Source organism: Zingiber officinale, chromosome 7A (genome assembly GCF_018446385.1).
Source record: "Zingiber officinale cultivar Zhangliang chromosome 7A, Zo_v1.1, whole genome shotgun sequence".
Taxonomy (NCBI): Eukaryota; Viridiplantae; Streptophyta; class Magnoliopsida; order Zingiberales; family Zingiberaceae; genus Zingiber; species Zingiber officinale.
In genome coordinates this window covers 136362303-136390282 of record NC_055998.1, presented here as the reverse complement: position 1 = coordinate 136390282, position 27980 = coordinate 136362303, and the positions used below count along the sequence as shown (strand labels likewise).

General features: G+C 40.9%; 1 protein-coding gene across 1 annotated transcript; it reads right to left on the bottom strand.

Annotated features, from left to right (window-relative positions):
- Positions 1 to 17505: 17505 nt before the first annotated feature.
- Positions 17506 to 20650, bottom strand: LOC122002742 (COBRA-like protein 1). The gene is made up of 6 exons (XM_042558040.1): positions 20445 to 20650; positions 19648 to 19727; positions 19040 to 19496; positions 18704 to 18863; positions 18340 to 18617; positions 17506 to 18038 (listed from the first exon to the last, which is right to left on the bottom strand). The coding sequence occupies exons 1-6, from the start codon at positions 20560 to 20562 to the stop codon at positions 17752 to 17754; spliced, it is 1380 nt and encodes a 459-aa protein (XP_042413974.1). The 5' UTR covers positions 20563 to 20650; the 3' UTR covers positions 17506 to 17751.
- Between the last annotated feature and the right edge of the window lie 7330 nt (positions 20651 to 27980).

Genomic DNA, 27980 nt, shown 5'->3' with positions numbered 1-27980 from the left:
CACCACAAAGAAGGATTGATCAATAACAGAGAAGAATATCCAAGCTCGGCACTGCTCGAAAGGATAGAGGTGCCGGAAAGGATTTACAGCGGTGCTGCTCGGTCAACAGTCGGGGTGGTCGAAGTGGCTCGGGAGCAAGTGTCGGCTAGGGCACAGGGAAGGACTCGGCAGTGGCTCTCGTCGTCGGCGGCAGAAGCTAGGGCACATAAGAACCCAAACAGTGGTACTCGAGTGCCGGCGATCGGGGGTGGCCGGCGCTACTCAAGTGGCTGTCGTCGGCTAGAGGAAAAAGGTAGCAGGAACTCAGCCGGCGGCAGATTAGGACAAGGAGATAGTCCGGTTCGATTGTGCTCGTGCGGCGTCGCCGGAGGGAGAAGAAGAAGAAGTGGAAGGGAGGATGAAGTAGGAGGAGAGGAGGAAAACCGCCGGCCCGGCGGTTAGGGCTCGGACGAGATCGGCGGCGTCGAGGAGAAAAGAGGGCGCGCGGGCACGGCTCGGCAAAGAAGAAAAACGGCGACAAATGTAAATAAAAAGGAATAAGAAAATAAAAGGAAAAAGATTATATAAATATAATCTTCTCCTCGCTTAAATAGGGTAGCCTAAACAGATTTTTTTTTTTCCCCGTTAACTCGTTCGTACGAGCTCCGAAAAATTCCTGAAAAATTTCCAAAAATTCCAGAAAAATCCCTTATTAATATTCGCCTATTTTCCGGTATTTTACAGTTGGGAATATGCCCATAAAACAGATATTTATTATTAATTGCTGAATTAAATAAAAGAAGCATTTATTTTATTGTTTGATTGTTTTATGCTTATTTGTATAAAAATGAATATCTGTATAAAATCCATAATATATTGATGTAACTATGATTTTAGTATATAAGATTGTTATATACAAGAGGATTAAAATCATAGATAATATATTTAAAATGTCCATGATTGATTAAAGTATGGATCTTTAATTGGAAATCATGAATGCAGTTTGCTGACATTATGAATATGATAGTCTTATCCGGACAATCAGTGTAATGACACTAAGCAGAGGCATTTTATATAATATGATTATATAGGACAAGGACCAGATGTGATTTAAGTGTCTATGTTTAAGTACCGTGACAAAGACTCGAATCAACATCGCTAAGATGATCATATGTAGATCAATCTAAATCCTAAGTTGTCATAGACTCCTTGTTTGTATTAACAAGCCTCTTGATTTGTTTGTTAAAATCTATTTTAAATAATAGGTGTAACACTTACATTTTGGAGACTCAGTTATACATTCAGCTGGGAATATGATTTATAGATACGGAATCCGTAACTTCCGAAAGGATGCTAAAATGGTTCTCTTGGGTGTTGATTCTAGCACTGAATAGTTTGAGCGCTCTAATTCATAATTAGATTATGAATTAACTATTCACTAGTGAATCAATGGTACTTAAGGTTTTAGATACAATGAGAGAGGTAAAACGGTAATTTCGCCTAGCTCTATTTGTGAACCATGAACGAAGTGTTGATCGACATGTAATGATTATATCAATGGACTGTTCAAATCTTTTGAGTAAATATGTTCCATAATTCTCAAGAGTGCAATTCCGGATTTTAGTGGAATAATCTCGGAATTAATAAATTAGATAATTAGTTAAAGAGCTTTAATTAATTGTATCTAAATTTATTGGAGCTTGAAATTATGGGTCCATGGTCCCCAAACCATCTTCGTATAATCATGATGGATACTCTTAAATAATTAATTTGATTAATTATTTATTCTCACAAAATTTATTAACTAATAAATTGTTTATTATTTTAACTAAAAGGAGATATTCTATTTGTAATTTGATTACGAATAAAATATAAAAGAGAGAGAAATCAAATATTCAGATATTCTATTTGTAATTTGATTACGAATAAAATATAAAAGAGAGAGAAATCAAATATACAGATATTCTATTTGTAATTTGATTACAAATAAAATATATATAAGAGAAAAATCAAGTATTTAGATATTCTATTTGTAATTTAATTACGAATAAAATATAAAAGAAAGAAATCAATATTTGTTAATATTATAAATTTTCTCTCTCACTTTATAATACATGTTCCCCTTTTTTCTCTCCCACTTTATACACGTTTCCCTCTTTCTCTCCCATGTTCATTATACACGTTCCTCTCTCTCCTTACTATATAATACATCTCTCTTTCTCTCTCGAAAAAAAAAAAGGAGATGAGACAGAATGAAAAAGAGAATTTTTGGTGAAAAATTCTATAGTTCACTTTGTGAGAAAAGTTAAAAGAGTTAGCCCACACTTTTGTCCATCCGTTGATTCGAAGAATTGGAGAGGAAGATCGTGACATTGGAAGAACTCCGGCAACCTGTGAAGAACTCCGGTGACCTGTGAATCTTAGGCGCGAACTCAAGGTAAAGATTCTATTTTTGCAGAATTATAAAGAAAATATTATAATGTTTGCATGTTGAATTATAAGAGATTTTATAATTAAACAAGATCTTTTGCTCGATCTAAACAAAATTATTTTGTTGTGAAAAATTTTAAAAGGCGTTTAATCTATTTTTCACACCTTCCATTGTGCATTGAACAATTAAATACCAACAATCGTTTGGGTAGTTTATCTTTGAGAATCTCCCATGAGAAAGGAACATCTAGCTGCTCGGGCTAGCTACTAGCGGCGGGGGCTTTGCTACACTTCGTATCCTGGCACGATGAGTCTCTAGTAGAAGACCCTTAAGACCACTCGACTCTGGTGCAGTCTTCTGCAGGCGTTTGAATTACGGCCATGGGGAATTCCATCGGCTACTTAGATTTGGATGGTCCATCCAAAGTTGGTGGTCCTTCGGATGACGTGGCAGGTGTAGTGGGTGCTTTTTGTTAATACAGTCTGACTTTGTTGTTGTTTTGATATTGACACTGATTTAAGTTTATATCAGATATTAATTAAACTCAGACTGATTGATGATCAAGGTTGATCATGTGGAGAGGAAAAGTCCAAGTACGGATACTTGGCACGCGGAATCGGAGAGGGCTCGGTAGCTCGTTCTCTGGACTAGGTCAGAGAGGGCTCGGTAGCTCGTTCTCTGACCCGGACGTGGAAGTCGGAGAGGGCTCGGTAGCTCGTTCTCCAGACTAGGTCAGAGAGGGCTCGGTAGCTCGTTCTCTGGACCGGACGAAGTCGGAGAGGGCTCGGCAGCTCGTTCTCCGGACTAAGTCAGAGAGGGCTCGGTAGCTCGTTCTCTGGACTGGACAAAGTCGGAGAGGGCTCGGCAGCTCGTTCTCCAGACTAGGTCAGAGAGGGCTCGGTAGCTCGTTCTTTGGACCAGGAAGACGTTAGGGTTTAGGGCTGGGAAGCTCTAAAACCAACAGAGGCATTGGATCGGTCTGTTGATCGATCCAGTGATACTTTGGCTGTCTGGATCGGTCTATCGACCGATCCAGTGATACCTTAGTTATCTGATCGGTCTCGTGACCGATCAGTTATCTCAGTCGGTCTGGTGACCGATCAGTAATCACCGAACAATAGGAGGATCAATAGGGGGATCGGTCTGTGGACTGATCCACCTATAGGCTGATCGGTCCACAGACCGATCAGCATCATCCCAGACCGATCAGGATGTGTCCTGATCGGTCCAGAGGGTTATGGATCGGTCTGTTGACCAATCCACAACGATGTCGTTTGTCTTCTGCTGTTTCTCTGCTATTTCTGATTCATCTGATCTAACCATTTGCTGTAAGCTTTTTGAGTTACAGGTTGCAGGTGTCGTGACAATGCTTAAATTCAAATTAAGCTCCATCAGAAGAATAAGACCAAGTGCTCTTTCTGCTGTGTTTCGCTGCAAATGGTGCAATTGAAGCGTCAACGTTCACTGGCTACGATCAGTTGGCAACAGCTTGACTCCTGCTTATTGGTTCGAGCTCAGAGACACCAGTGAAGACCATGGATGGTATTGGTGTGAGTTCAGAGAACCAGATGAGGAGGAAGAGTGATTGGCGACGCCTGAGTTGGTCGCAGTGATTCGATACAAGTGACAGTGATTCGGCTCTGGCTAAAGACAGTGAGAAAGCAAAGCAATAAGAAGAAGGAAGAAGAGAGGTTTGAGAGAAGATTTTGGAAAAACTCTCTGTCGATCAAGCAAGAGTGCTATGTGTTTGAGCTCTTGGCTGAGGAACTTCTTCTATCTTTGCGCTTTGCTTTCATCGTGGCTGTAAGTTGATTATTCATTCCTTTTGGCCACTAAACTCTGTAAGTCTTGTGCTTCATTTCAAATCTTTTCTAAGACTTTGTGGAGAGGTTACTCCACCGAGAAGGAGAAATACTTAGCCGGAATCTGTCCGGAGTGTGATCTACCGAAAGATCAAGGGATCGTCCACCTTACGAACACGCCAAGGAGTAGGGGCAAGTTATCCCCGAACCTCGTACATCCTTGTTGTGTTAGTGGTGGGTTGTTTCTTTTCCTTGCATCAGTTTTCCTTTTACTTATTTCCGCTGTGCTAACAAACTTTTGTGAGGAGATTAATTGAGTTTTAGAGGAGGCTATTCACACCCCCCCCCCTCTCTAGCCATCCGAAGATCCTAACAAGTGGTATCAGAGCAAGGCACTCTTCATCTAGATTAACACCCTAAAGAGCAAGAAGATGGCTATGAAGGAAGGTTTTAGCACCAATCGTCCACCCTACTTCAACGGAGCGGACTTCTAATATTGGAAGAGCCGTATGGAGTATTATCTCAAGACCGACATCTCCATGTGGTTCTCGGTCAAGGAAGGGTTCACACCTCCGAAGGACGAAGAAGGTAAGGAACTAGAGTCGTCAAGGTGGTCCGCCGAGTAAACTCGCAAAGGACAAGCCGATGCCAAGGCGGTGGTCACTCTACAATGTGGGATAGCCAAAGATCAACTTGTCAAGGTAGGTCCATTTGTGAGCGCAAAAGATTTGTGGAACAAGCTCATCGAGCTCCAAGAAGGAACCCGAGACTCTTGGATCGCCAAGAGAGACTTGTTCCTAAACCAACTAAAAATCTCACCATGAAGGAGAACGAAACGGTAAGTGAACTACACGGAAGGTTCAAAGAGATCATCAATGGTCTTCATTCCGTAGATGAACGCGTAGAGAATCGCGATCTTGTAAGGTACACTCTTAAAGCCTTTCCGAGGAATGCCTTGTGGTCATCTATGGTAGATGCCTACAAGGTCTCCAAGGACCTTTCAATTGTTAAATTAGATGAATTCTTTTGTGAAATGGAACTTCATGAACTTGCTAACAAGGGTCAAAAAGAGAAAGGTATTGCCTTAGTTGCAGGAGAAAAGAGCAAGGATGGAAGAAGGAAGAAGGAAGAAGGAAAAGAAGAAGGAGAAAGAGATTCCTACATCCTCATCCTCCTTCGAGTCCGATGATGAAGGTGGATCATCATCAAGCGAGATGGCCAACTTTGTAAGGAGAATCATGAGAAGGAGCCGGAGATACAAAGGGAAAGGTAAGTCTATTGATCAAAATGTTAATAAGACTAATGTTACATGTTATGAGTGTAGCAAGAAAGGACACTATCGGAGCGAGTGTCCAAAACTCAAGAAGAAGGAGGAAAGGTCCAAGAAGAAGAAAGCTCTCAAAGCTACTTGGGATGAATCCTCCTCAAGCTCATCGGAGGAAGAGAAGAAGGAGAAAAGCACTCGTCAATTAGCGCTCATGGCAAGGGAGGAATCGGATTCCGGAAGTGATACATCAGCCGCGGCTTCATCATCTTCGGATGATGAAGAGGTAACTTCTCCTCACTTAGAAAAATGCTATAAAACTATTGCACATTTATCTACTTTGCTTAAGAAATCAAAAACTGAAATCAAATCATTAAAAGATGAAGTAGAACACTTGAAGACTCTTAGGGAAGATGAGGTTGATGACCTACATCAAGAGCTTCTTGAGGATGAAAACAAAGCCTTAAAGAGTGAAGTTGAGAAACTCAAGAAAATGCTTGAGAAATTCTCAACTAGCTCTAAGACCTTAGATATGATTCTAAATGCCCAAAGGGCGGTCTACAACAAGGTTGGGTTAGGATATCAACCTAAGGAGTCTAGTTTCATTTCCCTAGTGTCTAGAACCCAATTTCATAGATCACATGCTTCTAGGGTTCATGAGACTAGAAAGGGTGTGACCAAGGCATGGGTTCCTAGGTCTTTCATTGTAGATGCATTAGGTCCCAAGATTTGGGTACCTAAAACATCTATCTTTCGTGTCTTGTAGGCATTTGTCAAGGGGGAGCATCTATAAACTTGGTTTGTTGATAGTGGATGCTCCAAGCACATGACCGGGGACAAGTCACTCTTTACTACCCTTCAAAATAAAAATAGAGGTAATGTGTCCTTTGGTAATAATGGTAGCCTTAAGGTTATAGGAGTTGGAGATATTCATAAATCCGAATGTCTCCAAATCAAAAATGTCCTTCTAGTCAAGGGGATGACTAAGTGTCAGCCAATTGTGTGATACGGGTTACACAATTGAGTTTCATTCAAGTCAATGTCTGGTCAAACACATTGACACACTTGACACGGTACTAGTAGGCATAAGGGTGGATAACATTTATCAAGTATCTTTTAAAAGTGCTACTAATGCCTCTGCTAAGTGTTTCATGTCAAAAGAAGAAGAATCATGGTTGTGGCATAGGAGGTTGGCCCACGTAAACATGAAGAATATTCGAAAGCTGGCCAACAAAGGATTAGTGCGAGACTTACCAAGCATCAAGTACCAAAAGACAAAATTATATGATGCATGTCAAAAGGGTAAGCAAACAAAAGCGTCTTATAAAGGTAAAAGCGCTGTAAGTACATCTACTGCTTTAGATTTATTGCATATGGACTTATTTGATTGTAGTAATGTCATTTCATTGAATGGAAGTAGATATTGCTTAGTGATCATTGATGACTTTACTAGATATACATGGACTTTCTTTTTGAAAAATAAGGATCAAACCATAGATATTTTTGTTTCCTTTTGTAGAAGAACTGAAAATGAAAAATCAACAACAATTAAAACAATTAGAAGTGATCATGGTGGAGAATTTCAAAACCATAGATTTTTAGAATTTTGTCAAGAAAAAGGATATAGGCATGAGTTCTCTACTCCAAGGACCCCACAACAAAATGGGGTTGTGGAAAGAAAGAACCGAGTCTTGCAAGAGGCTACACGAAGCATGCTCAATGAGTACTCACTACCGAGCTACTTATGGGCTGAAATTGTAAATACAGCTTGCTATGTGCAAAACCGAGTCTTGATACATAGGTTTTTAGGAAAGACCCCCCATGAACTTTGGTTTAGAAAACCCCTTACAATTAAACATCTTAGGGTGTTTGGTTGTAAGGTGTTTATCTTGAACACCAAGGATCATCTTGGAAAGTTCACGGCTAAGGCTGACGAAGGGATACTAGTCGGGTACTCTCTCATCAGTAAAGCCTATCGAGTCTATAACAATAGGACTAAATTGATTGAAGAGTCCTCGGATGTAGCATTTGAAGAAATTCCTAAATCAAATGATCAATCAAGGGATGTAGGAGAAATTCAATTTGAACTTAGAAATCTAAGTTTAAATGATCAAAACATAGAAAGAGTCGAAATTAACTCCGATGATGATGAGCAAAGGCAAGAGAGAGCTCAGTCTGATCCTTTGCCTGATACTGAGCCCTTGCCTGTGTCTAGTGAGACTACTCATGAGGCACCGCCAACACCAAGGCAATCTAGGATAGCCTCTAGTCATCCCCAAGACCAGATTGTGGGAGACATTCAACAAGGGGTTAGGACTAGATCATTCTTTAGAAATGAGTCTAATGAGGTCGCCTTGATCTCAGAAATTGAACCAAAATTAGTTGATGAGGCATTGCACGATCCTAATTGGATCATAGCTATGCAAGATGAGTTAGGTCAATTTGAAAGGAGCCAAGTGTGGGACTTAGTTCCTAGACCTAAGAAGACCACCATTATTGGAACCAAATGGGTCTTTAAAAATAAGTTAAACCAAAAGGGAGAAGTCGTGAGAAACAAGGCAAGACTTGTAGCCAAGGGCTATAGTCAAGTCGAAGGCCTCGATTATGATGAGACTTATGCTCCCGTGGCTCGATTAGAGTCCATTCATTTAATGTTAGCTTTTGCTACACATAGAGGCTTCAAGCTCTATCAAATGGACGTTAAATCGGCATTCTTAAATGGTTTCATTAAAGAAGAGGTCTATATTGAACAACCACCGGGGTTTGTGAATACCGAAGCTCCAAACCACGTGTACAAGCTCAAGAAAGCTCTTTATGGGCTTAAACAAACACCTCGAGCATGGTACGAAAGGTTGTCAACTTACTTACTAGAAAAGGGTTTTGTAAGAGGTCAAATAAATCCAACACTATTTCTGCGTAGAGATGGTGAAAACATATTTGTAGCTCAGGTGTATGTCGATGACATAATTTGTGGCTCAAATAACAAGGGTTATTTGAATGAATTTATCACTCACATGGAAAGTGAGTTTGAGATGAGTCTGGTGGGAGAATTGGCATTCTTCCTTGGACTTGAAATCAAACAAACTCGAGATGACATTTATGTCCATCAGACGAAATACACTCAAGAGATGCTCAAGAAATTCAAAATGAGTGACTCTAAGGAAGTATCCACTCCAATGGCGACAAACACTCGCCTTGACAATGATGAGAATGGAAAACCAGTTGATCTAACGCAATATAGAAGCATGATCGGTAGTCTTCTATATCTCACAGCTAGTCGACCGGACATACTTTTTGCTGTGGGCATGTGCGCTAGATATCAAGTCTGTGCCAAGGAATCTCATTTAATTGTCGTTAAGAGAATTCTGAGATACCTTAAGGGCACAATTAGAGTAGGTCTTTGAGACCCTCGTACTGAGTCTTTTGATTTGATAGGTTATACCGACTCCGATTATGCTAGGTGCAAATTGGATCGGAAAAGCACTAGTGGGGGTTGCCAATTTTTAGGTTCATCATTGGTTAGTTGGTCAAGTCGGAAGTAACATTGCGTTGCTCTCTCCACAACCGAGGCTGAACACATTGCCATGGGAGAGAGTGTATCACAATTGTTGTGGATGATCCACACCCTAGAAGATTATGGGCTTTCATATAAGGGAGTGCAAGTGTTGTGTGATAACATCAGCACAATAAACCTAACAAAAAATCCAGTCCATCATTCAAGGACCAAACATATTAAAGTGCGTCATCACTTCATTAGAGATCACGTAGCTAGGGGAGACATTGCACTCACATATGTTGAGTCAAAGTCAAACCTCGCCGATATTTTCACCAAACCTCTTCCGAAAAATGAATTTAGTCATTTGAGAAGAGAATTGGGAATGTGTTTGGCTCAATAGGTCATTAGGACCACGTCATGATCAATAAGGACAATTAAAACGATAAGAAAAAAAAGGGAAATTAATTTGGGCAACTTGGGAACATCTCACACAAACTATAAGGTTTAACAAATTATTTTTGTTTGCTAGAAATGGGGTGAGATGCTAGGATCAGCCGAATTATTCAAAATGTATCATGCATCCTTTGAATAATTAGGTTGAAGAGACATAAATTGAGTATGGGGAAGACCATTACATAATTCATGTGTATTTGGTTCCTAGATCTTACTCATATATTCTAACCAAGGAAACTTGGTTGGACCTTTACCTAGAAATTATGTAACTTTGGTTGATGGACTGTTTGATACCTTTGATCGATACTTTTCATGATTTTGATTGAAACTAGGACAAGTCCTTGAAATAATGATAGCAATTTGGTTATATTTTGACAAACTTGAAACTGAACATAACAAGATCGAAAACTTCAGTTTTCAAGCCTTGAGTTGTCTGTTTTTCCAAATGTCTGAAACTTTCGGGCTATAAACAATTTCAGACCATAATCTTTAGGAAATAGTTATGCTTGTAGATTCTTCAGGTTCTAGGTACTGAATTTGAAAGTTTTACTGGAGAAACTTCTACGAATTATCGAACACCTCTACGAATTTCAGTTACTGAAATTACTGGAGAAATTTCAGTATCAGACACTGATCGGTCTACAGCCCGATCAGGAGAAGGTGGATCGGTCTGTAGACCGATCCAAAATCTCTCCAGACCCTCTGTTTGTAATCTGATTGGTCCAGGGACCGATCAGGTTCGTTTTGTACGCCAGCAAGAGTTCCCTGATCGGTCCAGGGACCGATCAGGTCAGTCTGGTACGCAGAGAGGGCTACTGATCATTTTCTGATCGGTCTACAGACCGATCCCTGATCGGACTGGTGACCGATCAGGAAGTTCCTGATATCTCCTGATCGGACAGCCGTCCGATCATTTCAACACCTGGACACCGATCTCTCTTAAATCTTCCTGATCTTTTCTCTTCTCCTTTCACGCTGAAGCCCTAGCCGACACTTTCCTTCACCTCAACTCTTCTCTTCTCTTTGCACGCCAAAGCCCTAGCCAAAAGATACTTCAATGGCACCAAGGTAACTCCATACTTCCCTAGAACTACTCACCTTGGCATTTCAGCTTCATTTCTCACTGTATCTGTGCATTTTGTTTTGGCTTTCGGTTGTTGGTGGCTCCGGTGCTCACTTATTTGACTCATTGTGTCACATTGTTAAACCTTAGGAAGAAACAAGTGGGTGAAGGAACCTCTAAGTCGTCTGAGAAGTCTAAATCTAAGGCTCCCTCCCGACCTCAACCATCTGTTTCGGGAAGATTTCCCAATCATCATTTTGAGCAAGCCTTTAAACAAAGAACCTTCAAATTGCTCCCTTGTAGGTCTGTGGATCGAAAATTCATGAACGAATTTTGTCCATCTGTGTCAGAAATCATTGCCTATTACAAACTTGATTCACTTGTCTATTTAGAACGAGATATCAATTATGACTTAGTATCTGAGTTTTATAACAACCTTCATCAAACTAATGATGTAAGTTATAAAACAAAAGTTGCTAAGCAGACTCTTGATTTCAGTTTCTCAGCCTTCTTTGATTATCTAGCTTGCCGTAGGTGTTCTGGAAATGTCTTTTCCATATATCCTGACTTACCAGACCCCTTACCTTCACCCTTTGATATCTCCTCTGACTCCATTTATGAGTATTTCTTCGGACATCCTAGACCGGGTGGACTAGATGAATTAGATGTTGATTTTCCTACTTTTGCAGCCTTGAGATTATCTGCCCCAGATTACATTCTCTTTAAGATTGTCACAAACTGCATTCTGCCAATCACATCTAAACCCTTGTCTGAGATCCGACCATATCATTGTCTGATGCTTTATGGATTGCGTCGGCGTCTCGACTTTAACATCATGTCTAGCATCTATTCTTCGATCATCTCCTATAGTGAGCCAAACAGCTTCACTGTTTATATGCCTTATGGGCATATAATTACAGATTGGCTCGAGACCCTTCAGATTGATGTCTCCAAGGGTAGAATAGTCAAGATGGTCAGGCAGGACTGCAGACTTGGGAAACGGGCATTTTCCAAGTCTGGCATCATAGGACAGAATGGGGAGGTTCGGTGGAAGGATGGGAGAGCATTAGGTGAGTTACCATGGGCACCTCCACGACAGGTTGCGGCTGCTCCTGTTGCTGCTCCTCCTGCTGCTACTGCTGACGATGGAGAGGCAGATCCTGATCTGCGCTGGCAGATCGCCGAGCTGGAGAGTCGCATTGATCAGCACGATGAGCTGCTAGTTGCTGAGCTCCACGGGCTGCGCGTTCGGATTGACCAACGCTACGATGATCTACGCAGTCAGCAGTTGGCGACACATCAGGCGATTATGGGATGGATGGCCAGATACCCACCTTTGGAGTATTTCCCGGGCTATCCATCCTCGAGCAGCGGCATGCCACCTCAGGGACCCACTCCTCCAGTTGATGATGCTGATGCTCCTCATGATGAGGAGATTGATTGATATACATTGTTCTATGCTGTCATTTTGATTATCTATGTTTTGGATGTTGTTTGTTGGATACTTATGTCTGACCTGGATACTTGCTGATTTCATATATTTATGCTGCTCATTTTCTTATTTTTCTTTATGTTTCACTTCCTATTGGCTATTAATATGTTGTTCATATGTCATGTCTTGTATGTCTCTTATTTCTTTATTACTGTCTTATAATACACTTAGAGGGCATTCTAGGTGGACAGTATGGGTTAAGGGGGAGTCCTTTAACGTTTTCTTACCTAATTCGCACTTTTTCGGTGTTTGACAAAGGGGGAGAAGATAACTAAGTTTAGAGATAAATGAAAGTTTGGCTTTAGGGGGAGGATCTTGATTCCCCTATCCATACATGGTGTTGTATCTGTCTTAGGGGGAGGATCTTGATTCCCCTAAAATTAGGGAAATATGAACATTTCTGATCTAAACTTAAATCGTGTTATCAAACAACAAAAAGGGGGAGATTGTTAATACAGTCTGACCTGACTGTTGTTTTGATGTTGACACTGATTTAAGTTTATATCAGATATTAATTAAACTCAGACTGATTGATGATCAAGGTTGATCATGTGGAGAGGAAAAGTCCAAGTACGGATACTTGGCACGCGGAATCGGAGAGGGCTCGGTAGCTCGTTCTCCGGACTAGGTCAGAGAGGGCCTAGTACGGCTTCTTGGGACGTGAAGTCGGAGAGGGCCCTGAGCTCGTTCTCCGCACTAGGCCGAGAGGGCCGTGAGCTCGCCTCTCCACCCGGACGTGGAAGTCGGAGAGGGCTCGTGCCTCCTGACTAGCCTGAGAGGGCTCAGCTCGTTCTCGGACCGGACGAAGTCGGAGAGGGGCACGGCCTCCGGACTAGGTTAGAGAGGGCTCGGTAGCTCGTTCTCGGCCGAAGTCGGAGAGGGCTCGGCACTCGTTCTCCGGACTAGGTCAGAGTGCTCTGTAGCTCGTTCTTTGGACCAGGAAGACATTAGGGTTTAGGGCTGAGAAGCTCTAAAACCAACAGAGGCATTGGATTGGTGCATTGATCGATCCAGGATATTGTCGTTCGATCGGTCGTCGACCGATCCGGATACTTAGTTATCGATCGGTCTCGTGACCGATCAAGAACTACACAGTCAGGTTATCGATCGGTCCGTGACCGATCGCATCACCGGTCAATAGGGGATCGGTCCGGACCGATCCACCTATAGGCTGATCGGTCCACGCATCGATCAGCATCCCGCATCGATCGTGATGTGTCCCGATCGGTCAGGTTATGGATCGGTCTGTTGACCGATCCACAACGATGTCGTTTGTCTTCTGCTGTTTCTCTGCTATTTCTGATTCATCTGATCTAACCATCTGCTGTAAGCTTTTTGAGTTACAGGTTGCAGGTGTCGTGCCAATGCTTAAATTCAAATTAAGCTCCATCAGAAGAATAAGACCAAGTGCTCTTTCTGCTGTGTTTCGCTGCAAATGGTGCAATTGTAGCGTCAACGTTCACTGGCTGCGATCAGTTGGCAACAGCTTGACTCCTGCTTATTGGTTCGAGCTCAGAGACACCAGTGAAGACCATGGATGGTATTGGTGTGAGTTCAGAGAACCAGATGAGGAGGAAGAGTGATTGGCGACGCCTGAGTTGGTCGCAGTGATTCGATACAGGTGATATTCGGCTCTGGCTGAAGACAGTGAGAAAGCAAAGCAATAAGAAGAAGGAAGAAGAGAGGTTTGAGAGAAGATTTTGGAAAACTCTCTGTCAATCAAGCAAGAGTGCTGTGTGTTTGAGCTCTTGGCTGAGGAACTTCTTCTGCCTTTGCGCTTTGCTTTCATCGTGGCTGTAAGTTGATTGTTCATTCCTTTTGGCCACTAAACTCTGTAAGTCTTGTGCTTCATTTCAAATCTTTTCTGAGACTTTGTGGAGAGGTTACTCCACCGAGAAGGAGAAATACTTAGCCGGAATCTGTCCGGGGTGTGATCTACCGAAAGATCAAGGGATTGTCCACCTTACGGACACGCCGAGGAGTAGGGGCAAGTTATCCCCGAACCTCGTACATCCTTGTTGTATTAGTGGTGGGTTGTTTCTTTTCCTTGCATCAGTTTTCCTTTTACTTATTTCCGCTGTGCTAACAAACTTTTGTGAGGAGATTAATTGAGTTTTAAAGGAGGCTATTCACACCCCCCTCTCTAGCCATCCGAAGATCCTAACACTTTTAAAGGGGAAGGATTTGCTACTTGTTGCTTTTGTGTCAGCGCTTGTGTTTTGGTCATCACAAGCAAGTCGAGGTCTTCTTGAGATAGAATGACGATTTTTTTTATGACGTCGCACATCTTCACATTCTAGATTAGATGGAGAGGTTCCCATAGACGACACCAAATTTGATCTAGTCTGGAAGCTGTGAGCTATGGGCCACAAGTGAGCTAGCGCGAAATTTGACTGGAAATAAGACTATAGTCGAAGAACTGCCTGCAAATACTAGCAAGGGGAAACAAAGTAGTGGCACAGCTACTCCAACGATCAAGTTAGAAAATGGCAGGAACAAAGTAGTGGCACAAAATGGAAGAAAGTATGAAAAGGTGGGAGCATGTATGTGCTCGTGCGTACCTATACGAGCGGGGAAGGACTCCCTTTTATAATGTCTCTCACAATCCCCATATTTAATGATACATTATCTCGCTATCAGACCAACTTTCCCATCACCATGTTTACATCGTATCTAATAGTCATATCACGAGAATGAGGTGTGTATCTATACATAGATATGATCTTCTGACTTTCTGATAAACCCACGTGTTGTATTAATGACAAAATATACTTACAGGCTCAGAGGCCTATTGGCCTGCTAGTTGGCAAATGTTCCTTGCGTAGAGAGTCCACCTCCTTATAAGGCTTAAATGGGATGTGCTAATATGCCAAGAGGGAGTGGAGTTCTACAGGCTATCTAGCAAACTACAGTATTGTCCCTTTGATTCCCTATCTAATCGATTGTAGCTGATAGGGAGACACTAAAGAGTAGAACCCCGTGCAAGTCCGGCAAAGCCAGGGAATGGGTCCCCTTGAGGGATTGTCTGATCGGCGATAGCTGATCCGGATTGAACGAGGAGAGGATCCCCGTGTAGGTTTGCAGAGCCGGGGAGTGGATCCCTTTGAGTGACTGTCCGATTGGCAGTAACTAATTGGGGTTGAACAAGGAGTGGATCCCCGTGCGGATTCAGAAGAGTTGGGGAGTGGGTCCCCTTGAGGGACTATCCGATCGGTGATAACCAATCAGGATAGAATGGGGATCGGATCCCCGTGTGGGTCCGATAGAGCCGGGGAGTTGGTCCCCTTGAGGGAGTGTCCAATCGGTGATAACCGATAGGGATAGAACGGGGAGCGGATCCCCTTGCAAGTCCGGCAGAGCCGGGGAGTGGGTCCCTTGAGGGACTGTTCGATCGGCAGTAGCGGATCGGGATAAAACAGGGAGCAGATCCTCGAGCAGGTCTAGCAGAGGTGGAGAGTGGGTCCCTTTGAGGGATTGTCCGATCAACAATAGCCGATTAGGAGAGGGAGGTCATGTCCAACCAGCTATCTAGTTTTTGACCTATCATGAACTTTGACTAACACCTATACTTGCCTGTTGATCCATGGGCCCCACTAAAAGGCCCCTCCCTATTCACTACATCAATATGGATGGTTGATAGTGATCAAGATACATGATAGGAAATGTTAGCAAATTCTCCACCTTCACCGGTAAGAACAAAGGAATTGTAGTGTTTGGGGATAGTGGTAAACTCATAATTGTTAATAAAGGTAATATTTAGGTATCCTCTAACCTTGTTATTAAAAATGTTCTATTAGCGAAAAATATAAATTTTAATTTATTAAGTGTGAGTTAATTGTGTGATATCAGGTAGAAAGTTGAGCTTTACTCAAGCAAGTGATTAGTAAACCACAATGAGTTAGATCTTAGTAAACCACAATGAGTTAGATCATGTAATGCCAGTAGGTTATTAAGAGGACAATATTTATTGTATTAGTCTCTCTTGTGTCACTAACTAATCTACTAAGTGTTTCATAGTTGAAGAAAGAGCAAAGTTGGTTGCGGCATAAGAGATTGACACATACCAATCTGAGACACCTCTAAAAAGTTGCAAAAGGGGAATTGGCTAAAGACTTGCCTGGGATATGGTAAAAGACAAGATATGTGATGCATGTCTGAAAGTATGCAGTTAAAGTTCACTCATAGAGATAACACTCTAGCTAGTAATACTTTACCATTAAAGTTACTTTACTTTGGTTTTACACTTAGACTTATTTGATAGTCATAATATAGTTTTTTGAGTGATAATAAATATTGTTTGGTTATCATACATGATTATTCTAAGTATACATGGGTGTATTCCATGGCACATAATGATGAAACTATAGAAATCTAAGATTTTATAAAAGAGTGGAGGGGGCATCCCGGTGCATTTTATAAAAAAGTAGAAAATAAAAGAAATCTTAAAATTAATTAAATCTTGAGTGGTCATGGGAGAGAGATTTTATTGTTTTGCATGTTTGAGAAAATGATTTTAGCTGTGCATTTGAGTCTGCAGAGACATATGTAAGAATACACATGGAGCGAGCTTGGAGAGTTCATTTGTTTGGCGTGACCAAGTTAGCATGCTAGTGGTGTAAATGCCCCATGAGATCGGAGAAGGATGATATAAGACACATGATGAACCATAAGACAAGCACTAAGGTGGTGTTGGATTAGCTCTGGAGCAATGACATGGTGTGGTCAAGTTGGCAATTCAATGGCTCAAGGTTTGTAGAGATCAGAGAAAGTTGCATGAGGCAAACTGAGGAATTACAGGACGAGAAGGATCAAGAGAGTAAGGATGACAGTCGATGAAGGTGGACTATGTAGGCAAGAAGCGTGAAGGATATGGTTGAGAGCAAAATGAAGCTGCAAATGAGAAATAGTAGAGGTTGTAAAAAACTCTTATTGTCTTTGTTTCTTCTCTCTTCTTTGTGCTTAAATATTCATCATTGCAAGAAGAGATTGTAAAGGTTTCTCTCCACCTTTGGTTGCTAACCAAGTAGAAACATTAGAGATGCTTCGCAGATCGATCCACTTCCAAATCATAGCCATGAAGTAGGGGTCCTTGGGAGGATCGTCAAATCATGTAAAAATTATCTTCTCGTCTCTTTATTGTTTTATTTTGAATTCGATGTATTTTGTTTTTCCGCTATACTAACAATTTTATAGAAAGAAAGCACAAGGTTATTCACTCCTCGAGCCTTCTCAGAGATCCAACAGAAAAGTTCTCCCATAGAGGCTTCAAGAAAGTATCCCTCCAATGATAAGAAAGATCACTTTTTATAGGTCTAGGTCTTTAAGGGTTGGCACTCTTCAATGTCTTTTTGTTGTGTTCCGGCTCTTGGTTGCCTTCACTCTCGTATCTTGGATTTAGCTTTACTTTCACACTGCAACTATTTAGGCCTTTGTGATATTTAGGGTTCTAAAAGCTTCCACCCATAATAAACACAATTTAGATATGTTCAATGTGATGCAATTCCAACATGAGAAATAAAGTAAGGTACAGGTACATAAAATCAATTGCAATGATAAAATTTCTGTTCAAATGCATTACAAATATAAAATATGGTGAGACTCCATTATTCTACAAACAAGGTTCTAAAATAAAAGATCAATGAAGTGACTGAATCTAAACTCCGATTTTTAATTTGGAGTATAGAAGATGTCACCATGGAGGAAACGAGATCTAAGTGTGGACAACCTATCCTCTTTGGAGAATCCAAAATAAGTAATCTGTAGGTACAAATTTAGAAGGCAATAATTAGTAACCAACTCAATGCGGCTAGAATGGTCATCATCATGCTGTTCATCATATGTGAGGAAGCATTTGGCAACCATGGATATGAATCTGGGGGAGGCATGACACAGTTGTCGCCGTTGAAGTATATTCGCCTTGGAAACGCCCATCCCTTGTCGAAAGTAAAGGTTGATGGATCCTTTTTGAACAAAAGTTCCGACTGTGCATTTCCATAAGGTCCAGCTTCCATGAGCAAATCATTGTAGTATTTAACACCCCAAAACATTGCAGTATCATCTGTCAGCCAGATCCAAGTAAAATTTCAGTTCAAGGAAAACTTTTAAAAGTACTCCAAAGTGATCCTTCTCGAAGGAAAACTGTTATATTTAATCTAAGTGATCCTTCTGGTAAAAAATTTAATGATACGTCTTAGGTGTAGTGAAATTTGTTCACTGAAATGATTGTGATGGCAACCCATACAGATCACTACATAGGCGCATGCTTGGCAACCCAAACTTGTATGGCACTCCATAAAATAATTGGTATATCTTGAAAGAATTACAACCTATGGAGATACAAGAGCAAAGGATAAACTTACTTATGCCTCCATAGGGAGTCAATGCCTTGTAGTTGAAGCTAAAAAGTTGTGTGAGATTGTCTAAGTTTGGATGCTGGATAACAAGGTTCCACTGTGTATAATTCATCCGGTAGTTGAAATTCGTTATCGCAATCTTCACACGCCAGTATTCCTTATAGTTGAGCTTCACATGCCAATGCACCCTTATTGGGCACATATGTGATGTGCACTGCACCAAAGGTACGAAGCTATTTTTGCCGGGTCCATTAACAGCAGAAGCTAAATAAGGTGAATCACCTCTGCCATTTAAATCAGAGATTCCATAAGTAGATGTTTCAAAATTGTCTCACTAAAAGAAAACTATGAAACTGGAATATAAACTCACTCAACGCAACTTCCTGGTTGAGTTAAATTATTCTGGCACCCACATGTGCATGTAGGACAGTTGACAATAGTGTCATTGTAGAAAGATGAAAGTGACACACAACAAGTAGGAGTCTTCTGAGCAAGAAATTGGGAATATGTGCAGGTAACATTCCATGTCACTTCATTGAAACATTCAACATATTAGCTGGTTTTAAGGACTAAGAGGCTAATTATTTAGAAATGTTAACTGAGGAGAAAGTGCAAAAGAAGGATATGGTTATATCTGTAATTAGTCAACAAATTTTAGACAAGATTTTAATTAGTAGGCTTTTGCAATTCATTTTTGATCACTTACTTAGAGCTTGGGTTGTTCTCCTTCCATCTTGGGTGACAAACTTTGTAGGTTTTACTATCTTAGCTATTCCACATGTATACCCTGGTCCTGGAGCCTTGAGGGTAAAGTTTTTGGGAACACGGACAGTCTTGTTGGTGGTTCCTGCAACACCAACACTGACCTGGAATGAACTCGCAGCATTGGCAGGATCTTGAGCCCAAGAATTAATAACCCCTCCTTTGCAGCAATTGGCAATTTGCATATTGTATGGAGTTCCAGGTAATAGATCAACAACGGTAGGATCCTTCTTGCAGCAATGTGGAATGTTCCCTTTAAATCGTGAGCAATCACCTTGCTCCGTCGTTTGTGCTCCTACCATGGACCAAATGACTTCCTTCTTTGCCCATGTCCACCCAAGAGTCCACCCAGGTGCTTGGATATGACGATATTGTTGGAAATTAAACATTGTGACAACAGCCTGAAAGAATTCATACATCGTCATTATTAATCACAGTTGCAACTGATTTAGAGATAAACTGTATCAGTTGAGGCATGGTCTCACACAATGAGTCTGGAAATCAAGAGCAATTCCAAAGAAAAAAATAATAATGATGACTTTTTTTCCTTACAACATATCCATCTGGAGTCCATTGCATAACATCCCACTTGATTGTAATATTTCCATTTGGGTCCAGTGCATCATAAGCTCCTGGTAAGATAATAAACTATAATTAAAAAGATACAAGACAACACAGATAACTAGATCTTATTTGAATTCCTATGAAGTATTGCTTCCACACTGATCTATTTCCCTTCTGTTTATCTAATTAATTGATTAATTTTTCAAAATGTTCTCCAATGTGCAGTAATGGCCGCCGAAATTGATAATCTGCAAAATGCATCTTGTGGATCTCTTGATTAGTAGATCAGAAACCAAAGGAAAAAAGGATACAACGAGCACTATTGTAGTTTGAGCTCAGCAAATGTAAAAGGAAGAATACACCGGAGGAAGAAAACTTATGGAAGACTTTTCTGAAGGTATTGAAACCTTCGAAAACTGAACTCTGTGGTTCCATATTAGCAGGCATTCCATTTCGAGAACTAAATCAAAATAGGAATTAAACAACATACCCGGTCACACTCGTTCAAGGAAACTAGTACTAACAATACGAAAGAATCTGTCAATTTTATAGTCAACGTCTTACAGCTCCAATCCTCTACCAACACTAGCATATTTAGTTTGAAAATCTAGATTGGATCCAAATGATGGCCAAGTCATGTGAAAAATGTAGCGCGGCTGAGGAACAAATTTGTATCCTATTTTATGTCTCGATCATAAGCTCGACGGATCATACAGCCGTAGAGACAGAGGCTTTCGATTTTTAAGCTGAGAATGGCAAATCTTAAGGCATTGGCAGGAACTGACCTGTCGATGGAAGCGTAGCGGACCAAACCAGGAAGAAGAGGAGGGTGAGGGCCAAAGGAGCAAACTTTCCACCAGATCTCCTGGCGGTGGGAATGGACGAGGTCAGATAGGCCTCCATTGCTGGTTGCCGTGAGAGTCTCCTCAGATCTGCAGTCCGTGTCGAGGGAGCAAGAGCGGCGGGAGTAAGGCGAATAAAGCCACTCTTTGACCACGAGTAGTCATTAATAATGCCCTTGATTGTTGCACTCAAATCACAATTTGAATTTTAACTTTCGTCGAATTAAATGGTGGATTTTTTTTATTAGCTGTTGCATAAGGAGAATGAAATTTCTAAATTTAGAATATTAATTTTTTAATCAAGGAAAGCATGTGCATCTAGTTGACTTTGTTTTGTTTTCTCAAAAGTAATCTAATATTTAACCTTTTGAACGATGAGCGGAGTTAGTTATGTTAAGTTTTCAATGGTCTGAGTTGTAGAGTTGATATGATGCATAATAAAATCGGGAGTCGATTATCAAATTGGAAAGAAAATTTGCTGACTAAGATATCGAGGTCTGCATTCAACACAGTTTTCTTAAAACGAATTCGTCTCACCTCTGGCTGTACTTCGAGGTTCTCTTGGGTCATCTGTTTCTCATGATACAACGGTAAAATCGCACACGCAACCAAGCACTAGTTGTTCATGACGAACTAAGAATGCACCCGAGTGCTATCACGAGTGATTCAGCTGGACGGATGCATAGCTGAGAGAGTTTTATGGGAGAACAAGGGTGAACAGAGGTTCGCTTCCTGCTCTTCCTCTCACTTACTCTTTTGCTTATCTTTCGCTTCTCTCTTTGCTCAAGATCCAGCTTCATTATATAGGATCTCTCACCTTGCCTGCAATGAATGACCAAATTATGGTCATTTAATGCTCGGTTTAATGTCGCCAGTAATGGGTTGAATGTCTTCATTAATATTGAGACGTTACGGAATCATTGTTAATGGGTTTAATGACGTCATTAATAACGAGATGTTATGAAGTCACCATTAATGAATTTAATGTCACTATTAATGTCGAGACATTACGGAATCACCATTAATTTCATATTAATGTTTCCGTTACACTCTTGAGCGGGTAGCAAAAAGAGAGTCAGGTGATAAAATGTTGGTTCATTCACTTGGACAAATCTTGCCTCGATCGATCTGGCATTCAACGTGCGCAGGTCGTGTTCGCACACAAGTCAACATTGGTTCAGTATAATCTGGGTCCTGGATTTGTGTCCACCCTTGCGCACCCACACGTGAGAGAGTCTCTCCCCATGCATGTGTTTACAACATCAATGCATGTGTCGTAATTTAAACCAACAATAAAGCCAAGAGACTTCTAATGTGAAACTAACAACCCATACACAATAGAAACTCTGTTAGATCGTAGAGCTCGCTAGAGGGGGGTGAATAGCAATTTAAAATTTCGAATTAAGTACGCAGCGGAAAAAAACACAAAACAATGCTAACACGAACCAGTTTTACTTGGTTCGGACCCTTGGTCTAGTGCTTTCATTAGACAATCACTAATAATTTGAAAATTGATTACAATAGTAAGTACAAAAACTATTATAAGGAAAATACCGACAATAATAAGAAAACAAAACTTGAGTCGTAGGTTGTCGGAGAGACTTCGCAACGTCGCAGGAGCAGAGCGCAACAGAGCAGTTGTTAGTAGAAGTTATTGTTATTATTGATGTTCCGTGGAGGCCTTCTTTTATAGGCATGCTTCGGGCGCCCAGACCGTGACGTAGGTCCAGCCAATCAGCATGCTCCAAATCTGTGACGAGATGAGTTTTGCCTTCAGGGCACCCGGACCCCACCATCTTCCAGAAAGTCCTCCTACAAGAAAATGTTAGTCTGGGGCAAAATAAAAGTTATACTACCCTACAAAATAAAAGTTAGCACAAATATAATAAAAGAGTAGTGATTAGATTCCATCTCGTCGAGACTGGAATCTAGTCACGATCTCAACTTAGATTTCCGAAATGGTTCGAAGTTGGATCGATGTCTACTGTTCCCTCAAACGGGGAACACGTCCTCACCAAGTCACTCCCCTCAGTGACTTACCTTAACTTACTTGTCAGACATCAGGTCAACCCGTCAACCTGTCTGGACTTTGTGTCAGCTATCAGGTCAACCCGTCGACCTAGCTGGACTTCATGCCAAACATTAGGTCAGCCTGTCGACTTGTCTAAACTTTGTGCCAAATATCAGGTCAGCTCATCGACCTAGCTGGACTTCGTGTCAGACATCAGGTCAGTCCGTCAACCTCTCTGGGCTTCATGCCAGCTATCAGGTCAGCCCGTCGACCTAGCTGGTCTTCGTGCCAGCTATCAGGTTAGCCCGTCGACCTAGCTGATCTTCTCCTGCACACTTATTCAAAGTATTAAATCACAACGAAACTAACTTAACCTATTTTGTCATTCATCAAAACCTGAGTTAGACCGTTAGTGCTAACCGCACCAACAATCTCTTCGTCTCCACCTCTTTATTTCATTCATATTTCCAACAATCCCCCACATGAATAAAATACATGATATGTGATAGCATTCAACAGTTGAGTCAAGTATAGGATAGGTAGGTTTTACCCTTTAAACCTTCCCTTGTGAAGATCTATTTGCTTACTGGCTGACAGTAGACATGATGTCCTTAAACTGTTCTGCCATCTGTATAAGCATTGACAAATCTCACCTAAGACTCTCCCTAATATAACTCATTTCTCATAAGTGTGTTCATTCTTAGCCATGAATATATCTGGTTCTGTGAGAAGCTCTAAGAATTGTTCCTCTAATTCTCTTCGAAGCGGCACCATTTCTTTCTCACATAGGTGATCCCTCGAGAGTAACCATCTACTCTTCTTGATTATTAAAAGTTCATCGGCTTACCCTGGTCCGATCATTGTTTTATTAGGTTGTCCCCCACAGTGTATCTAGTCAATGCAAATTAGTTGTCCCTTTGAATCTAGTTTTTGGGATCTCTAGTCAGTATAGGTTGAATGTCCTCTGTACTGATCGCTGATAATGGCATCAAACCCATTTTGCATGATGAGCTTGTAACTAACTATCGATTTAATCCTTTGGTTAGTGAAATCACTTGGTTATCCATTGACTTCATATAGTCAATAGTGATAACTCCCGTTAAAAGTAGTTGTCTAATGGTATTATGCCTATGATTTATATGTCTAGACTTACCATTATACAGATGGCTCTGTGCCTGACCAATTACTGATTGACTATCGTAATGTATATAAATTGTCGGCATAGGTTTCGGCCATCTTGGAATATCTTCTAAGAATTACCGTAGTCATTTAGCCTCTTCACCATATTTATCAAGAGCTACAAACTCATATTCCATCATGGATTTGGTTGTTACCATTTACTTAGAAGATTTCCATGAAATGGATGCACCTCCCAGAGTGCATACATATCCACTCATAGATTTAGAGTCTTTTATGTCAGATATCTAACTTGCATCGCTGTATCCTTCGATCACAACAGGATATCTCATATAGTGCACTCCATATTCACGAGTATACCTCAAGTACCTCAGTATTCTTATTATCCTTTTTCAGTGCTCAACACCGAGATTACTCGTGTATCTACTCACTTTACTTACTGCGTAGGTCAAGTCTGGTTGTGTACAACTCATCAGGTACATCAGACTTCCAATCACTCAAGAGTACTCTATCTGAGAGATACTTTTACCTTGATTTTTTGATAGATGTTGACTCGTATCTATTGGTATTCGTGTCAACGCAGTATCACCCTTGGTGAATTTCTCAAGAATTTTGTCCACATAATGAGACTGACTAAGAACAAGCCCTTCTGTCATTCTAAGAATTTTGATTCCTAGAATCATATCATCTAGGCTCATATATTTCATGTCAAATCTTGAGTTTAATATATCTTTAGTTAATTTGATTATCTTATCATTACTTCCAATGATAAATATGTCATCTACATATAGGCACAAGATGACATAGTCATTCTTTGTGGCTTTCATGTAGACACATGTATCACACTCATTGATCTTGAATCCATATTCCTTCATGCCATTATTAAATTTCTCATGTCACTGTTTTAATGCTTGTTTCAAGTCATATAATGACTTTACCAATCTACAAACCTTGTTTTCCTGTCCTGGCACAGAAAACCCTTCAGGTTGCTCCATGTAGATTTCCTTTTCTAAATCTTCATTTAGAAAAGATATTTTTACATCCATCTGATGTATTTCGTGATTCCATAGAGCGACTATAGCCAACAATACTCTAATGAAAGTTATTCTCAACACCGGAGAATACATATCAAAGTAATCAAGGTCTTCTCATTGTCGGTATTCTTTGATTAACAATCTAGCATTATACTTATCAATTATGTCATCTAACTTCATTTCTTCTTGAAGATCCACTTGCAACCTAGTAGTTTACTTCCCGGAGAAAGATCCACAAGTTCTCAAGTGTGATTTTGCAAGATAGATTCTATCTCAGATGTAATTGTCTCTCTTCAATGAGGTCCATCAAAAGAGCTTACTGCTTCAAAATAACTTCGGGGCTCACTTTCCAACATGAAAGTGATAAAATACGATCTGTAGGATTTTTCCACCCAAGCTATTTTGCTCTGTCTAAGCTCAACCTCGATTGGTTCATCATTATCTTCTTCGCCTTGTGTTTCATATGCCTGTTTTGAGGAGCTAGCATCCTCTCAGGTCTTATACAGAAACACATGCTTGAAAAATGAGGTATTTCTCGATTCTATTATCGAGTTCTTATGTATATCTAGTATTTGTGACTCATACACAAAAAATCGATATGCACTGCTCTTATATACATATCCAATAAATATGCAATCAACAGTCTTTGGTCCTATCTTAATCCTTTTCAGATTAGGCACCAACACTTTGGTAAGACACCCCCACATTCGTAAATATTTATAGGACGATTTTTTTCAATTTCATAACTCATAAGGGCTCTTATCTATTTTCTTCCGGGACACCTTATTTAAAAGATAATTAGCTATTAACACAACTTCCCCCATATGAACTCTGGCAGTCCAGAGCTCGATAGAAGAGCATTCATCATCTCCTTTAAAGTTTAATTCTTCCGCTTATTAACTCCATTTTGCTAAGGAGTATAAGGAGCTATTATTTTGTGTCTGATCCCATATTTAGCACACAACTCAATAAACGATGATACATATTCACCGTCTCGGTCACTTCGAACCACTTTAATCGTCTTATTAAGTTGGTTTTCAACCTCATTCTTATATAGAGTAAATTTCTCTATAGCTTCATCCTTACTTTTGAGAAGATACATATAATAATATTTTGTGTTATTATCTACAAAAGTGATGAAGCATTTATTCCCACCATGTGTTTGTGTACCTTTGAGGTCACACACATGCTTCTCTCAACGTATTAAAAGGATGATCTTGTCATTTATGCTTCAACAAATCTCACACTTATGTTTTGCGTCAAGGTGGAATGTAAGTATTCTTTGCATATTTATTAATCTATGCAACACATCCTAGTTAACATGTCCTAGTCTACCATGCAACAAACATGAAGACTCAAGCATATAAGTAGACGAGCTTTCATCTTTATTTATCTTAGGATTAATGGTCATTATATTGAGCTTGAACAGCTCATCAGATACATAGCCCCTTCCTACAAACATTCCATTCTTTGACAGTACAACTCTGTCTGACTCAAAAATAATACGAAAGTCATGCTTGTTTAAGAGTAATCTGAACACTAGATTCTTCCAAATCTCCGAAACATACAACACATTGTTCAAAGTAAGGTCCTTGCCCGAGATCATCTTCAGTACCACTTTTCCTTGGCCCATGATGTCCGAGGTTGTTGAGTTCCCCATGAACAGCTTGTCTCCATTGACTTCTTTAAAGTTGTGGAGCGACTCCTTATTGCAGCAGACATGTCTGGTGGCTTCAGTATCAATCCACCATTGCCGGGGTTTGAACCTGTTAGTCCCTTTCGAGGTTGGCAAGAGGGGAGGGGTGAATTACTCTAAAAAGATAAATCTAACCTTTCTCGGATTTTTAACTAAATAACAAACACTTGTAATAAGAAAAAACAGAGACTAATTAAAAGAAAGCATACATAAGGGATTTACTCGGTTTGCAATCTGAATATTGCTAATCCAAGATGAATACGGCGCACTATCTGACGATCTCCTTCGGGCGGAGTAGCCTCTTTACAGCATTGACAGCACAAACAGAAAAGTAAAGCACAGAGAAACTGATTACAAGTTATTGTTCGGAATGTGTTGAATAGCTTCTGGACCAAAGCTATATTTATAGCCTTGGTCAGGGCACCCCGAAGGGTTCTGGGCGCCCTGGGAGGGATAAATTTTATCTCCCAACGTTCAGATTGAGTCAAAATTCGATCCGGTCAAAAAGTCAGGTCCGGGCTTCTGGGCGCCCCGGGCTGTTCCGGGCGCCCGGACACCAAAAGTCAACTCCGATTGAATTTTTCCGTCCGGGACCTCCGCTCCAATTCAGCTCGCCTCGGTCTGGGTCTTCAACTCCGGATCCGTTCGTTTGGGTGATCTCGGCCATCCGAAAAAGGGCTCACCCGAACCCAAGTTCCGGCCTTCACCTCGAGCAGCTTCCTCCCCGGTTTCTCGTCCCTCGAACGTCGCATATGTTCTTCTCATCCACCAGTGTACTCTTCCGAGGCACCTCGTCCCTCGGACACACCGAGCCCGTCGGCTCTCTCCCCGTGTCGTCCTTCTCGCTAGCCGCATCTTCTGCTCGACTTCCTGTGCTCCTAAGCTCCTGCACACTTAGACACAAGGGTTAAACCAAACATGACCTAGTTTAACTTGTTTGATCACATCAAAATACCTTGGGGTGCCAACAGAACCAACTAGGTTTAGTTCAGAGACCACAGCACAAAGATCGTCCATTTCTAGTCCCTCTTTCAGGTTAGCCTCCTGCTTCTTCTTCAATTTTCTATATTCCAAAGATTTGTGACCGGCTAGACCACAGTTGAAGCATTTCCCAGAGAATTTCTTAATGCCTCCTCTGGATCCCATCTTGAAAGTTTTGGGGTTCTTTCACTTCGAGTTTTAACCATGCTCGACCATGTTGGCTTTCGCAGTAGCATGAGATAATAACTTTCTCTCTGAACTCTTGTTGTTTTCTTCGATGCGAAGTCTAACAATGAGTTCTTTCACATTCATCTCTTTTCACTTGTGCTTCGGGTAGTTATTGAAGTCCTTCCAGCCTGGAGGTAACTTCTCAATAATAGCAACCACCTGGAAGGTTTCACTCAAATCATCCCTTCTGAGTGGATCTCATGCAAGATCACCTGAAGCTCCTAGACTTGGTTGATCACCTTCTTGGAGTCAACCAACTTGTAGTCCAAGAATAAACCCATGATGAACTTCTTGGCCCCCGCACCCTCTGTCTTATACTTCTTGTTCAGGAACTCCCACAGCTCCTTAGCCATTTTCTTTATGCTATACATAGCGTATAGCGAGTCAGCAAG